Below are 17317 nucleotides of genomic sequence, written 5' to 3'. Positions count from 1 at the left end.
AGCTACGCGCTCTCCCTGGGGAGAGCAGCCCGAATATCACACAGAGAAATCTGTTGTGATAAAAAGAGAAATACAATACAATACACACTGTCAAATTAAAGACAAAATTAGGACGAGTTGCAAACTTGGCCAGCAAAATCAAAACCCCGCTCCAACGAAAGCTGAACACACCGTACCAATCCGCTGTTTGCAGTTTAAACAAAAAAAACAAACAAAAAAAACACAAAAAAACATGCACCAATTTTTGAATGATTCCACTTAACTCTGTCTTCCAGAAACTTCCTTCTGGTAGACGATGTAAAATTCCACTTGCAAAGAAGAATATTCACAACGCGCGCGAGCGTGCGTGTGTGTGTATGTGTGTGTGTGTGTGTGTGTGTATGTATGTGTGTGTGTGTGTGCGTGTGTGTGGACGCACACGTATAATTCATGTGTGAATCTGTGTTTTGTTTTACTGTGAACGGATGTGAGTGGGGTTATTGCATGCTTGTGGTCTTGGTGGCGGTTTCAGAACTTTCAACTGTGATTCCATGTCTTAAAAGTTAGATTTGTTTTTATTTTCCTTTCATATAATGATTGATGTCTATAGTAAGTAAGGGAAGCGCATAGATGTCATTAGTTTGGTTTTTTTGTTGTTGTTGATTTGTTTTTTATTTGTGTGTTAAAATTATATAATCATCTTGCTGAATATTTTCCTTTTTTTGTTGTTGTTTTTTGTTTGTTTGTTTCACTTTTTTCTTAAAATGTAACGATAATTGATGTGCATGGTGATCTAGGAAGGATGAGCCAGTTTTACTGGTTTTCTTTCCACTTCGAAATTTGTTGACGAACATTAGAATTATTTTGCCGAGTGAGCCAAAAGAAATGCGAGTTTCTCTTCAAGTTGCTTGAAGCAGACAATAAGATATTTGGAACTGAGTTGAATCGAACTGAATGAGAATCAAATGTTGTTATCACTGTGTACGTTTCATCAGTCCAACTTGTTACTGAGACTTGTTCTTGCTGAGCTGGTCTGGGAACTGTTGAGCCATGGGAGTGAAGCCCAGCAGAAGAAAATGGCGCTCATAGGCCTTGGAGGCACGGAACTGGTTGTCGGTACCATGAAGTCTGTCCAGCACTCCCAGCACTCCATAGTTCTGGTTGAATCTGTGTAAACAGCATGCAGAAGAAACAGACTGAAACGTTACATATTCTCACTGAATCTGTGTAAACAGCATGCAGAAGAAACAGACTGAAACGTTACATATTCTCACTGAATCTGTGTAAACAGGCAGAAGAAACAGACTGAAACGTTACATATTCTCACTGAATCTGTGTAAACAGGCAGAAGAACCAGACTGAAACGTTACATATTCTCACTGCAGAAGAACCAGACCAAAATCTACACATGTCTTTCTTCCCCCCGCACCATCCCGGAATGGAATACACTGCCCCAGGGGGCTGTCACAGACGAGTCCGTCGTTCGACTGTTTCAAGTCCAGACTGGCCTGAGTCCTGCCTCAGCGTGACGCAAGAAGTACTCCGTAGTTCTGGTTGAATCTGTGGGAAAAGGAAAAAAGCACGCGCACACTCTCACCACCCCACCCTCCCCCAACCCATCTCTCCCACCACACACACACACTCACCCACTCACACACACACTCACTTCAAGTGGTGGTAGTCGTGGAACTGGGGTGAGGGGAGGAAGGGCAAGTGGTAGCCACTGTGGACCACAGTGGTGGCCACCAGCACCGCAGCCAGCCACAGCCAGGTGACCGCCAGATGCGAACCCAGGCTCAGCGGGCCCAGGGCGACGGGTAGCAGGTTGACCACCACGTGATCCACGGGGTGGGCGTAGATGGAGATTACGCTGATGGGTGCTGTCCACTCGTGGTGCTTCTTGTGCAAGTGTTTGTACAGCCGGGGGTGGTGCAGCAATCTGTAAAGGAGGGGAGGGGGAGATTCGGAAACGGTAACGAATGATGAGCGCTCAAAAGGCAGCTCTCTCTCTCTCTCTCTCTCTCTCTCACACACACACACACACACACACACACACACACACACACACACACACACACGCACACACGCTCGAAAGGCAGCTCTCAGTCGGTTCAACCCAGCAGGAAGGCAGCCAGTTGTACAAACGACTCCCGTGTCTGTAAAGCGCTTACAGCTTGGTTTCTGACGGAGGATATGCGCTGTTTTAGTGTCCATGTCACATCATCATATCATATCCATCGGACACATGAATTACTGGACATGGTAGTGTGATCATCATCAAAATATTCAATGTAAGCGTAATCACTGAACGGGAAAACCCTTTGAAAAACACACAGGCTTTGACAACACAACCGACAGACCTGGAGGAGTGTGGTGAACAGTTCTTCCGTGCAGTGCCCCAATGAGTCTTCACAGAGTTAAAAGAGGAGGAGGAGGAGGAGCAGGAGGAGGAAGAGGTGAAGGAGAAGGAGGAGGAGGAAAAGAAGACGACGAAGATGATGGAGAAAATATTCTTTCACATCATAGTCTGCTGAAATATTGTCACTACAATTTCAGAGGTTTCGGAAATGAATGAGCACAATAGGGAGCGTAGACGTTTCCAATTTATGCTCGTTTTCTTAACAATAAGCTTATGGCAACTTGTTTAATTATTGCATTCGACACTTTTCCAGGCAAAAATTACCATATCTACCGACTAAACGGACACAGACATTCAAGACATAAAACGTATGATGCCATACCATGGTAGGCCATTTCTTTCTTTACTTAAAAGCCAACTGCACGAGATTCTCGTCAAGAGATATATTTTGGCTATTCCAAGCAAAGAAAGCAGATGTCACAAAGTGTCTGGTGGGTTATGGGAACAGCCATATATCAGATGGTTGTGGACACATCCAACAAAAACAGCGCTTGAGTTTAAAAAATAAAAATAAGAAAATCAAAGAAAGAAGGAGGGTGGGGTGGGGAGTGGGGGTGGGGGCTTATCTCTTTTTGATGCGTCTTCTACAAAGACAAGTATCGTTGTGGCGAATCTTTGCACATGTATGAGACTTAAAAGCAGCTGTAAAACATTTGACTGTACACTAACAGTTTCAGTTTCAGTATCAGTAGCTCAAGGAGGCGTCACTGCGTTCGGACAAATCCATATACGCTACACCACATCTGCCAAGCAGATGCCTGACCAGCAGCATAACCCAACGCGCTTAGTCAGGCCTTGAGTGTACACTAACACAACATGCCAACAGGCTCTCTAATGCTGTACACTTTGCCAACAAGCTCTCTGATCCTGTTCACTTTGCCAACAAGCTGTCTAATAGGTATACTAAGTTCAGTTTCAGTTTCGAGGAGGTATCAATAAAGCCTGCACGACTGATCCATGTGCGCCACAACAAATCTGCTTTGAGTAAAATAACAACAAGAAGAGCAATAACAAAACACTAATGCTAAACCGAACTGATATACACATGCTAAAGTACGGTTTCCTGGGACATCCATCCAGCTCCACATCCAAACAAACAACAAAGACCGCAAAAAAGATACCTGTGGAAATAGTAGAGGAAGACCTCTTCCACGAGAAGGCAAACGACCAGTTCCATCAGGCAATTGTGGAAGGTGGGCAGCTCCTCGGGCAGAACGCTGCACCCTCTCCGCTGCATGACCCAGTGAAACACCACAGCGAAAGGCACACCCACCACGATCTGGTTGAACAGCACCAGCTGTACGGCATCCCTTATCCGACCCTTGGACACCTGTCCACATTGCAGAGTGTTCATATCGAACAACGGACACCTGTCCACATTACAGAGTGTTCGTATCGAACAACGGACACCTGTCCACATTATACAGTGTTGGTATAGAACAACGGACACCTGTTCTCATTACACAGTGTTGGTATAGAACAACGGACACCTGTCCATATTACACAGTGTTCGTATCGAACAACGGACACCTGTCCACATTATACAGTGTTGGTATAGAACAACGGACACCTGTTCTCATTACACAGTGTTGGTATAGAACAACGGACACCTGTCCACATTACACAGTGTTCGTATCAAACAACGGACACCTGACCACTTTATACAGTGTTGGTATAGAACAACGGACACCTGACCACTTTATACAGTGTTGGTATAGAACAATAGACACCTGTTCGGATTTCAAAGTGTTGGTATAGAACAACAGACGCCTGTTCACATTACACAGTGTTGATACAGAACAACGGACACCTGTTCACATTACACAATGTTGATATAGAACAACGGACACCTGTTCACATTACACAGTATTCGTATAGAACAACAGACACCTGTTCATATTACACAGTGCTGGTATAGAACACATACACCTGTTCACATTGCACAGTGTTGGTATAGAACAACGGACACCTGTTCACATTACACAATGTTGGTATAGAACAACGGACACATGTTCACATTACACAATGTTGATATAGAACAACATACACCTGTTCACATTACACAATGTTGATATAGAATAACAGACACCTGTTCACATTACACAGTGTTGGTATAGAACAACAAACACCTGTTCACATTACACAGTGTTGGTATAGAACAACAGACACCTGTTCACATTACACAGTGTTGGTATAGAACAACAGACACCTGTTCATATCACACAGTGTTGGTAAAGAACAACAGAAACCTGTTCACATTACACAGTGTTGGTATAGAACAACAGACACCTGTCCAGATTACACAGTTACTTTTTGGGGTTGGAAAAATCAAAGGCAAATTCGAAAATGATGGCAGGGGTTCTAAACGAAAATAACGTATTAGTAACCCAGCAACCGGAAATACCGAAAGTACAAAAACACTTTTTTTCTCGATTATATATATATATATATATATATATATATATATATATGTATATATATATATATATATATATATATATATATATATATATATATATACATGTGTGTGTGTGTGTGTGTGTGTGTGTGTGTGTGTGTGTGTGTGTGTGTAACCTTCTAACGACTGGGACATGTCTGAAAATACATATTTTTGGCCAACACCGATGTTCCACGCATCTCTGAGACTTAAAAAAGGGATTGTGAGGGTGCAGCAACGGAACATGAGCTGCTAAATGCCCTCAAATGCTTGAATAATGGCTCTTCTCCTGGCTGCGATGGAATCACAGTTGAGCTTCTAAAGATTTTTTGGCTACATTTAAAAGGCTTACTAACACTGTCATTAAATGACTCTTTTACAAAAGGAATACTCTCATCAACACAAAGAAAGGCAGTAGTTACATTGATACACAAAGGTAAAGAACTGCCAAGAAACAATTTAAAAAAGCTGGCGACCCATCATACTAATAGTGATTATGAACTTTTAACTAAGACTTTGGCCATTCGGATCTAGTTAGTACTGATCAAGTGGGTTATATTAGAGGTCGGCGAGTTTCCACATTACTAAGACTCGTTGATGGTGTTGTTGAACAGTTCAGTGTAGAAAACAAACCTGGTTGATCAGTGAGTATAGATTATTCACAGGCATTTGATAGAATTTCAAAGGATTTTATGATTATTGCATTTAAGAAATTTGGCTTTGGTATAGACTTTATTCAATGGGTAAAAGTAATCATGGCTAATACTCAAAGTTGTGTCACATACTGTGGTTGGATATCAAAGAATTTTCCAGTAGAATCGGGAATTCTACAAGGATGTCCCTTTTCACCGTTAGCTTTTGTTCTTTCCATTGAAATTCTAGCTAAAAAGATACGTGGTTGTAGGCACATATAAGGAATCGAGTTAGGACAACCCGATGATAGTTTGTTCCTTAGATGACTAAAAATAGCCATGTATGCAGACGATGTTACTTTATTTGTAAAGGATGAACATATGTTACATGTGTTAAACATATTTCAAGATTTCTCTAGGTTTTCAGGGCTTGAAATAAATCGCTATAAATCAGTTACAATGTGGCTAGGAATAGGAAGTAAAAAAAAAAAGAAAGAAATAAAAAAAAGATTGTACTGGTGATTTATGTTTGGCAAATGCAGTCAGCGTTTCTCTTGCAATGGGTGGTACATATGGTGCGTCCTTGTAGTGCAGGAGAACACGAAAAATGGGTTCATATACACAGGAAAATGTTTGCTGGGAGAGATGCTTAATGGAAAGGATGTGCCCTGTCACTATTAACTCCGCATACACTGTTACGCACATGCACTAGATCACCTAAACCACTGGCATGTAAACAAAGGGAAGACAGGATCTGTCCATTATTATGAAACAGATAACAAATCTTTCTTTTTTTTTTCTTTGGTATTAAGTTGAGAGAGGGGGGAGGGGGGGGGAGAGGGAGGAAGGGAGGAAGAGAAAGAGGATGGACCACAGCAAAGCTTCAATATCTGAACAAACAACTCACACAAGGGCAATAATAAACCCAGACAGATGTAATGACATGTCATACATATTTAGAATGCATACAACAGAACATTAGAACATAAAAACACCTGACAAATGTATACAGACATCGAATACACTTAAAATGCACACCTCAAGACACACTGTGGCAGTTACTGCGCCCAAGGGCAATAATAAACCCAGACAGATGTAATCACATGTCATACATGTTTAGAATGCATACAACAGAACATCAGAACATAAAAAAATAACAACTGACAAATGTATACAGACATCGAATACACTTAAAATGCACGCCTCAAGACACACCGTAGCAGTTACTGCGCCAGATGATAGGAAAACAAAATGAAAGATATTGTGTGGGCGAAAGTGGTGCATGAAAAGTAAATATGAAACTGTGACAGTAGAAAGCGAAAGATGTGGGGAAAGTTAGGAGGATGGAGGCCCCACAAAAAAAAGAAAAAGAAAAGAAAAAAAAAGGAAAAAGGAAAAAAAAGTGGGGAAAAAGAGGAAGTTGGAGGACTCACAAAAAAGATTACATGGTGTTGGTATAGAACAACAGACATCTGTTCACATTACACAGTGTTGGTATAGAACAACAGACACCTGTTCACATTACACAGTATTTGTATAGAACAACAGACACCTGTTCACATTACACAGTATTTGTATAGAACACATACACCTGTTCACATTACACAGTGTTGGCATAGAACAACAAACATATGTTCACATTACATAGCGCTGGCATAGAGCAACAAACATCTGTTCATATTACACAGTGTTGGTATAGAACAACAAACACCTGTTCAGATTACACAGTGTTGGTATAGAGCAACAAACACCTGTTCACATTACACAGTGTTGGTATAGAACAACAAACACCTGTTCACATTACACAGTGTTGGCATAGAACAACAAACATATGTTCACATTACATAGCGCTGGCATAGAGCAACAAACATCTGTTCATATTACACAGTGTTGGTATAGAACAACAAACACCTGTTCAGATTACACAGTGTTGGTATAGAGCAACAAACACCTGTTCACATTACACAGTGTTGGTATAGAGCAACAAACACCTGTTCACATTACACAGTGTTGGTATAGAGCAACAAACACCTGTTCACATTACACAATGTTGGTATAGAGCAACAAACACCTGTTCACATTACACAGTGTTGGCATAGAACAACAAACACCTGTTCAGATTACACAGTGCTGGTATAGAACAACAGACACCTGTTCACATTACACAGTGTTGGTACAGAACAACAGACACCTGTTCACATTACACAGTGTTGGTATAGAACAACAGACACCTGTTCACATTACACAGGGTTGGTATAGAATAACAGACACCTGTTCACATTACACAGTGTTGGTATAGAACAACAAACACCTGTTCACATTACATAGTATTGGTATAGAAAAACCGAAACCTGTTCACATTACACAGTGTTAGTATAAAACAACAGACACCTGTTCATATCACACAGTGTTGGTAAAGAACAACAGAAACCTGTTCACATTACACAGTGTTGGTATAGAACAACATACACCTGTCCAGAATACACAGTTACTTTTTGGGGTTGGAAAAATCAAAGGCAAATTCGAAAATGATGGCAGGGGTTCTAAACGAAAATAACGTATTAGTAACCCAGCAACCGGAAATACCGAAAGTACAAAAACACTTTTTTTTCTCGATGATATATATATATATATATATATATATATGTATGTGTGTGTGTGTGTGTGTGTGTGTGTGTGTGTGTGTAACCTTCTAACGACTGGGACATGTCTGAAAATACATATTTTTGGCCAACACCGATGTTCCACGCATCTCTGAGACTTAAAAAAGGGATTGTGAGGGTGCAGCAACGGAACATGAGCTGCTAAATGCCCTCAAATGCTTGAATAATGGCTCTTCTCCTGGCTGCGATGGAATCACAGCTGCTTCTAAAGATTTTTTGGCTACATTTAAAAGGCTTACTAACACTGTCATTAAATGACTCTTTTACAAAAGGAATACCCTCATGAACACAAAGAAAGGCAGTAGTTACATTGATACACAAAGGTAAAGAACTGCCAAGAAACAATTTAAAAAAGCTGGCGACCCATCATACTAATAGTGATTATGAACTTTTAACTAAGACTTTGGCCATTCGGATCTAGTTAGTACTGATCAAGTGGGTTATATTAAAGGTCGGCGAGTTTCCACATTACTAAGACTCGTTGATGGTGTTGTTGAACAGTTCAGTGTAGAAAACAAACCTGGTTGATCAGTGAGTATAGATTATTCACAGGCATTTGATAGAATTTCAAAGGATTTTATGATTAGTGCATTTAAGAAATTTGGCTTTGGTATAGACTTTATTCAATGGGTAAAAGTAATCATGGCTAATACTCAAAGTTGTGTCACATACTGTGGTTGGATATCAAAGAATTTTCCAGTAGAATCGGGAATTCTACAAGGATGTCCCTTTTCACCGTTAGCTTTTGTTCTCTCCATTGAAATTCTAGCTAAAAAGATACGTGGTTGTAGGCACATATAAGGAATCGAGTTAGGACAACCCGATGATAGTTTGTTCCTTAGATGACTAAAAATAGCCATGTATGCAGACGATGTTACTTTATTTGTAAAGGATGAACATATGTTACATGTGTTAAACATATTTCAAGATTTCTCTAGGTTTTCAGGGCTTGAAATAAATCGCTATAAATCAGTTACAATGTGGCTAGGAATACGAAGTAAAAAAAATAAAAATAAAAATAAAAAAAAAAGATTGTACTGGTGATTTATGTTAGGCAAATGCAGTCAGCGTTTCTCTTGCAATGGGTGGTACATATGGTGCGTCCTTGTAGTGCAGGAGAACACGAAAAATGGGTTCATATACACAGGAAAATGTTTGCTGGGAGAGATGCTTAATGGAAAGGATGTGCCCTGTCACTATTAACTCCGCATACACTGTTACGCACATGCACTAGATCACCTAAACCACTGGCATGTAAACAAAGGGAAGACAGGATCTGTCCATTATTATGAAACAGATAACAAATCTTTCTTTTTTTTCTTCTTTGGTATTAAGTTGAGAGAGGGGGGAGGGGGGGAGAGGGAGGAAGGGAGGAAGAGAAAGAGGATGGACCACAGCAAAGCTTCAATATCTGAACAAACAACTCACACAAGGGCAATAATAAACCCAGACAGATGTAATGACATGTCATACATATTTAGAATGCATACAACAGAACATTAGAACATAAAAACACCTGACAAATGTATACAGACATCGAATACACTTAACTCACTCAGTACGGCCAGTCCTCTCTTCTCCATTACACAGACCCCTCGGATGTCCAGTGGGTATCTGAATGACCCAACCTTTAGCTTCCGTCGTCAGAATTGTGGTATTCTTTGTCAACATTCACGTCTTCAGTATAAGAGCCTTCCGCTTGCAATATTTTGATGATGGTAATTGGGGTGAAACGCTGTTAAGTTCGTTTCTTTCGCCGTTCGTATGGAAAGAGTTAAAATGCACACCTCAAGACACACTGTGGCAGTTACTGCGCCCAAGGGCAATAATAAACCCAGACAGATGTAATCACATGTCATACATGTTTAGAATGCATACAACAGAACATCAGAACATAAAAAAATAACAACTGACAAATGTATACAGACATCGAATACACTTAACTCACTCAGTACGGCCAGTCCTCTCTTCTTCTCTACACAGACCCCTCGGATGTCCAGTGGCTGTCTGAATGACCCAACCTTTAGCTTCCGTCGTCAGAATTGTGGTATTCTTTGTCAACATTCACCTCTTCAGTATAAGAGCCTTCCGCTTGCAATATTTTAATGGTGGTAATTGGGGTGAAACGCTGTTAACGTCGTCTCTTTCGCCGTTCGTATGGAGAGAGTTAAAATGCACGCCTCAAGACACACCGTGGCAGTTACTGCGCCAGATGATAGGAAAACAAAATGAAAGATATTGTGTGGGCGAAAGTGGTGCATGAAAAGTAAATATGAAACTGTGACAGTAGAAAGAGAAAGATGTGTGGAAAATTAGGAGGATGGAGGCCCCACAAAAAAAGAAAAAGAAAAGAAAAAAAAAGGAAAAAGGAAAAAAAAGTGGGGAAAAAGAGGAAGTTGGAGGACTCACAAAAAAGATTACATGGTGTTGGTATAGAACAACAGACATCTGTTCACATTACACAGTGTTGGTATAGAACAACAGACACCTGTTCACATTACACAGTATTTGTATAGAACAACAGACACCTGTTCATATTACACAGTGTTGGTATAGAACACATACACCTGTTCACATTACACAGTGTTGGCATAGAACACATACACCTGTTCACATTACATAGCGCTGGCATAGAGCAACAAACATCTGTTCATATTACACAGTGTTGGTATAGAACAACAAACACCTGTTCACATTACACAGTGTTGGTATAGAACAACAAACACCTGTTCAGATTACACAGTGTTAGTATAGAACAACAGACACCTGTTCACATTACACAGTGTTGGCATAGAACAACAAACACCTGTTCACATTACACAGTGTTAGTATAGAACAACAGACACCTGTTCACAATACACAGTGTTGGTATAGAACAACAAACATCTGTTCATATTACACAGTGTTGGTATAGAACAACAAACACCTGTTCAGATTACACAGTGTTGGTATAGAGCAACAAACACCTGTTCACATTACACAGTGTTGGTATAGAGCAACAGACACCTGTTCACATTACACAGTGTTGGTATAGAGCAACAAACACCTGTTCACATTACACAGTGTTGGTATAGAACAACAGACACCTGTTCACATTACACAGTGTTGGTACAGAACAACAGACACCTGTTCACATTACACAGTGTTGGTACAGAACAACAGACACCTGTTCACATTACACAGTGTTGGTACAGAACAACAGACACCTGTTCACATTACACAGTGTTGGTATGAACAACAGACACCTGTTCACATTACACAGTGCTGGTATAGAACAACAAACACCTGTTCAGATTACACAGTGTTGGTATAGAACAACAGACACCTGTTCACATTACACAGTGTTGGTATAGAACAACAGACACCTGTTCACATTACACAGTGTTAGTATAGAACAACAGACACCTGTTCACAATACACAGTGTTGGTATAGAACAACAAACACCTGTTCACATTACACAGTGTTGGTATAGAACAACAGACACCTGTTCACATTACACAGTGTTGGTATAGAACAACAAACACCTGTTCACATTACACAGTGTTGGTATAGAGCAACAGACACCTGTTCACATTACACAGTGTTGGTATAGAACAACAGACACCTGTTCACATTACACAGTGTTGGTACAGAACAACGGAAACCTGTTCACATTACACAGTGTTGGTACAGAACAACAGACAGGTCTTTTGTCGTTTGTAGCTCATAGCCTAGCCGACAACGCAGGGCTATATCAGGGCTGACAAAGTATATACAATTATGTATATATCGGTCCCGTAGGACTTAGAAAAAAATGGAAAAGAAAAATTAGGCAAAACAAGTACAGTTATATCCATGCACATAAACCTTGGATATGTCTCTGACGTTGACCATTCCGTCAATTTTCTCATCAGATAATTAAGTTTCAAACGTAAAAAAACGACGGGGCGGGGGGGTGGGGGTGGGGGGTGGGGAGGGGGGGGGGGGTGTGTGGGGGGGGGGGCAACATAAAAAACGAAAGGAAAAAAACACACAAAAAAACCATGACAACTAATCTGAACTGTTTACATAATAAGCAAGACTATATACATACACTGATACAAAACCAAAAATTGCCAACGAGCACCTGAATTATTCTGGACCAAAAGAAAAAAAAAAGAAAGCAACACAGTAAGAGTGTCCAGTTATCAAGACAAGAAAAATATGTTTTTAGATATATGGACTAGCAAGGCAGAAATAAGAATGGGAGAAACGACAAAATAAACAGGGAAAACCCAGAAATAAAGAGAGCGATAGAAAAGAGGAAATTCTGGCACAGCATATCCAGAAGGTCAGGCTACTATGTGAACTGAAAAAGCCCCCGGCATCCCCACGTGTGGAAACAGATACTCGTCTAATACAGTGACTCAGGAGATCTGACTGTAAGCTATACACAAAAGCCTCACAGTATAGTTTTGTGAACCGACTATGCTCTTTTTCATGTCGCGAAGAAGAAACTGTAGCCCGTTTCATATCTGGATCCGACGGGCGCAATAGCCGAGTGGTTAAAGCGTTGGACTTTCAATTTGAAGGTCTCGAGTTCGAATCTCGGTAACAGCGCCTGGTGGGTATAGGTTGGAGATTTTTCCGATCTCTAAGGTCAGCATAATTATGTGCAGACCTGCTAGTGCCTGAACCCCGTTCGTGTGTATACGCAAGCAGATCAAATACGCATGTTAAAGATCCTGTAATCCATGCCATCGTTCGGTGGATTATGGAAACAAGAACATACCCTGCATGGGCACCCCCGAAAACGGAGTATGGCTGCTACATAGCGGGGTAAAAACGGTCATACACGTAAAAGCCCACTCGTGTACATGCGAGTGAACGTGGGAGTTGCAGCCCACGAACAAAGAAGAAGAAGATATCTGGATCCAGGATTTGATGCATGTTTTCATAACCAGTTTCTAGACAAGAGACAGCGCTATCAGGCTTAGACAACACCACGAGTATAACATGGGAAAAACCGACTCGGAGAAATTCACGTGATGGGGCATTCTTTGAGGATAGATTTGAACAAAGCCATACCAACAATGCTTCGCAATTCAAAACGACCTTCCTTGCCTAACGAAACAATAAAAAAAAAAAAAAATTAAAAAAAGAAGAAAAAGGTTACACATCTGTAAAAAAAAATAATAATAATAAAAAAATAAAAAAAAACACACACACCACACAAAATAAAACAAAGCACCCAACACCCGAAAAGCTCCCTTGTGCAGCCATGATACAGAAGAAATAGGTACAATGGCATGCACAGTGCAATCTTCCAACTGAACACTCACTGATACATTTTTGTCTGGCTGCACTTTGTAGCAGAGAAGAGCTGAAGGCTTGCCGGTGACGTCAAGGAGGAGCAGAAATGCATTGGACAGCCAGAACACCAGAAAGCTAAAGACAGTGGTGCCTGGAATGGCAAAGAAAAGACTTTGTGTATCAGGAGAAGATCACCCGGATTCCGTGACTAATCAGTTACTTTCGTGAGTAAGGGTCTTAGCAGGTGATGTAGATGCTAAACACGAACAGTGGGAATCAGATAAGTATTCTTACGGGCTTCTTTTACACCCTGGATATGATCTTAATTCCAGTTGCAGGCAATGACTTTGTCCTGCAACCCTTCCAGTCAGCATTGGGGCAAACTAAACTGATTTAGCAAAATGTTAAATTGAAAGAATCTTTGAGAAGAAAATAGGCCTAATTATGAGATATGATGGCGTGTTTTTGCTTTCGTTTTGTTATCATCCTACCTATAAACAGTAGAATTCTGTGCACAGCAGTACACATTCCGATGTCATCTCTGATCATACCCGATTCCCTTCTTCAACCACTTCTCCCCAGCCATCCGAATTTGTTGTACAAAACTACTGCCTGGACATGTTGCACGGCAAATTGCCCCCCCCCCCCCCTGGAAGTAATCATTTACCTGGTCATTTACCTGGCTAAAAAAAACAATACGGTTGCATGGCTGAAAGCAACTTCCTTGATGAAAGCACTAGATCGCACAATGCTTCACACACAAAAAGCTTAGTTAAGCAACTGTCTGAGAGCGATTGCCTGGCGGGACTAAAGAAAAAAAAAAGAAAAAAAGGTCTGATCAGTTACCTAGCTTGAAGCGTTCCGTTATAAAGGGATTCATTCAATCATGACATAGGGCGTCTTATCACAAGAAGAAGAATAGCTGGTGTGATCACTTACCAAAAACAGAGACCTTAAATGGATCACTCCCACACAGACGAAAAATCCGTTCCCATTGTTGTTGACAGAAATCACCAGATGCTGCCCAGACACTCTGCAAATGCCTGCACTCACAAATTTTTATTTCCTTCTTTTCTTATACAACTTTCGTGTAACTATCGCAGTAGTCCCCTGTCAAAGGAAAAAAAAAATCAAGTACTGAAATCGAACATCACAATCTTCCACCCAGCTGGCCATATAAATTACTGCAAAATTTCAAACAAAATGGAACACCACTTATTTTATCTTAAAACGAAGTCAACAAATAAATATATAACTATCACATTAACAAGTTAGATTTTATAACAATCTAATTAATCTAGATGCAATAATAATCTGAACATGCCCAACATTAATATATAACTATCACAATAACAAGTTAGATTTTATAACAATCTAATTAATCTAGATGCGATAATAATCTGAACATGCTTAGCATTTTATGAAAATAATCTGCCATTCGTTTTCTCTACGGCTAAATTCGTTGACGAAAAAAAGTAAACATACATGTCTATGCCCAGTAACTTGAGCCACAGCTAATGACACAAGAAGCAGAACTGGTCTGAAGTTGAATGTTGCACTGGATCTCCTGTATATATACAGCTGCTTTCACCCCCATTCACATGTCATGAATGACGTCGACACTCAGCTGATGTCAGGGTTAAGTAGATCGACAGAGGTCAGTCATACCACAATTAAAGGGCATCCTTTCTGCATGATTGAGGTTTGTCCCATATCGCTCTCGCAAGTAATAAATGCATCAAATTTCCCATGGGGTAAACAACAAAAACCAGAGTCGATCAAGATTGAAACAACTCAAATATGACGAATAAGAAATCTCGGAAAATAGCCTACATCCATATAATGTATGCAAGGAGCAAATGGTAGATGGCTTGGGGGTAAATGGAAATGCAAGTGTGCGCGCAGGTCAGTGTGCGTATATTTGTGTTCAGTGTATATAATCATGTGCAAGCGCGTGATTCTGCCTGCTGGAAGCAAACCAAGCGTGACTGTTATGAAGCTGATGTTAACAGCAACAATACATATGTACACACACACACACACACACACACACACATTATATATATATATATATATATATATATATGAATGATTGTACAAACTTTGCCCAGTCTCATGTCCCTCTTTAACCCCTTGGGAGGTCATACCGACAAGAATTACCATTATCATGTGTCATTCAGCAACAACTGGGTTGATTCTATGTGTTGCCCGGAGGCAGTTAGTATCGTGGAGCTTGTGAAAAACAACGAAAGGCAGACCTTTGACAACAGTGGAGGCTGTCTCCTATTATGTGAATCAGTGTCATTCAGTATATAACAATATATTGGACAAAGATGGTTTTGGTTCCTGTACACAATTAAAGCACCTAATCCTTTATGAAGTGACAGAGGGCATAAAACTGACAGTGATGCAGTTGTTACCCTGATAAGTGAGTGCAATCAAAAACGTTGCAATTCGAAAATTGAAATAAAGGGCGAAGCTAGAGCAAGAAGAAAAACCGATTAAGATTTTAAAAACATAAAATGAAATAAAACAAAATAAAAAAGGAAAAAGAAAAAACACAGTCATATGAACCCAAACCATAAAGTATCCTTAAAATAATCATTTTGATGACGACTGACGAAAGGAAAACTGTGAATTTAACAAGAAGTGGCACAAGGCTCTAGCTTGTATGATCTGGCATTTAAATAGAATTTTAAATAATTAGAAAAAAAAGACTGCTAAAGTGGTTTTTTTCCTCCTAATTTGTGCGTACGATTATGTGCGCGTGTACACGCATAGATGTGCATATGTGAGAAGGGTAAGGTGGCGGAGAAGGGGGTACTGTGCCCGTTACAATGTTCATGGCTCCGACCTGTTCATCTTTTCCATCACACTCCCTTTGCTTGCACACGTGAAAGAATGAAAACATCATTCAAACCGTGAGAAGCAAATTATCATTTATTATGCTACTGAGACAGTCTTAGTCACATCAGATCAACATATTATTAATATCAACGTATACGTTCGAATCATTTATTATGCTACTGAGACAAGTCTTAGCCACATCAGATCAACATTTTATTAATATCAACGTATACGTTCGTATCTTATTAAACCTCTACCTATTCCTGTCCATTCAAGTTCCATCACTTAAATGAGCAACTGTCTCGTGACAAATGTAGCTAAAGGTGGTTAAGGCTTAACGTAAGCGAATCTGACTAAACTTTAACCTCAGGATCAGGATCAGGATTTGGGGCGTTGTTATATACAACTTAGCCATTTTGGGCTTTTTATGCCCCTTCAGATTTACTCCTTTTTATTGTTGGTCAGGTCGTTGACTAGCTCAGTCATTTTATCCATCAAAGTCGTATTTCGTTTTTGTCAATAACTCATGTTTATCTATCAGGTTCTTAAAAGTATTTATACTAGGTGCACGTTTGATATTGTTTGTTAATTTGTTCCAATAATTTGTTACTCTGTTCCTCTAACCTATTCCTGTCCTTTCTATTATTTAACTGAGCAACCGTCTCATAATAAATGTAACTATAGGTGGTTAAGGCTTAACGTAAGCGAATCTAGTTCCACAGTGCCCAGTTTTTCAGGCAGGATGGCTGACAAAGAAGTGCAGTCAACAAGAATTTTCAGCATACATATAATCATATATAAGATTTTGTTGTTGTTGAACTATCGCATTTGTAGAGCGCTTACAGAGCTAAATCGTTTGATTAGGCGCTATATAAATAACATTATTATTATCATTGATTCTTCTGCGTTCGTGGGCTGCAACTCCCACGTTCACTCATGTGAACACGAGTGGGCTTTTACGTGTATGACCGTTTTCACCTCGCCATGCAGCCTGACTCCGCTTTCGGGAGCATCATTAATTCAATACCCTCTTTAAAATATCCTTAGGCAATAAACACAATGGGGGTA

General features: G+C 40.1%; 1 protein-coding gene across 2 annotated transcripts; it reads right to left on the bottom strand.

The window, feature by feature from the left end:
- Positions 1-549: 549 nt before the first annotated feature.
- LOC143298962 (fatty acid hydroxylase domain-containing protein 2-like) lies at positions 550-14963 on the bottom strand. Of its 2 annotated transcripts, none has more exons than XM_076612016.1 (6): positions 14888-14963; positions 14342-14445; positions 13432-13553; positions 3520-3677; positions 1646-1918; positions 550-1146 (listed from the first exon to the last, which is right to left on the bottom strand). In XM_076612016.1, coding segments are annotated over exons 1-6 (822 nt in total). In that variant the 5' UTR covers positions 14890-14963; the 3' UTR covers positions 550-983. The 2 variants fall into 2 exon arrangements, with proteins under 2 accessions (XP_076468131.1, XP_076468130.1); XM_076612015.1 differs by having other exon boundaries at positions 3520-3728; positions 14888-14947.
- Between the last annotated feature and the right edge of the window lie 2354 nt (positions 14964-17317).

The sequence above is a fragment of the Babylonia areolata genome, chromosome 24, assembly GCF_041734735.1.
Source record: "Babylonia areolata isolate BAREFJ2019XMU chromosome 24, ASM4173473v1, whole genome shotgun sequence".
Taxonomy (NCBI): Eukaryota; Metazoa; Mollusca; class Gastropoda; order Neogastropoda; family Buccinidae; genus Babylonia; species Babylonia areolata.
This window is presented reverse-complemented; position numbering and strand designations above follow the sequence as displayed.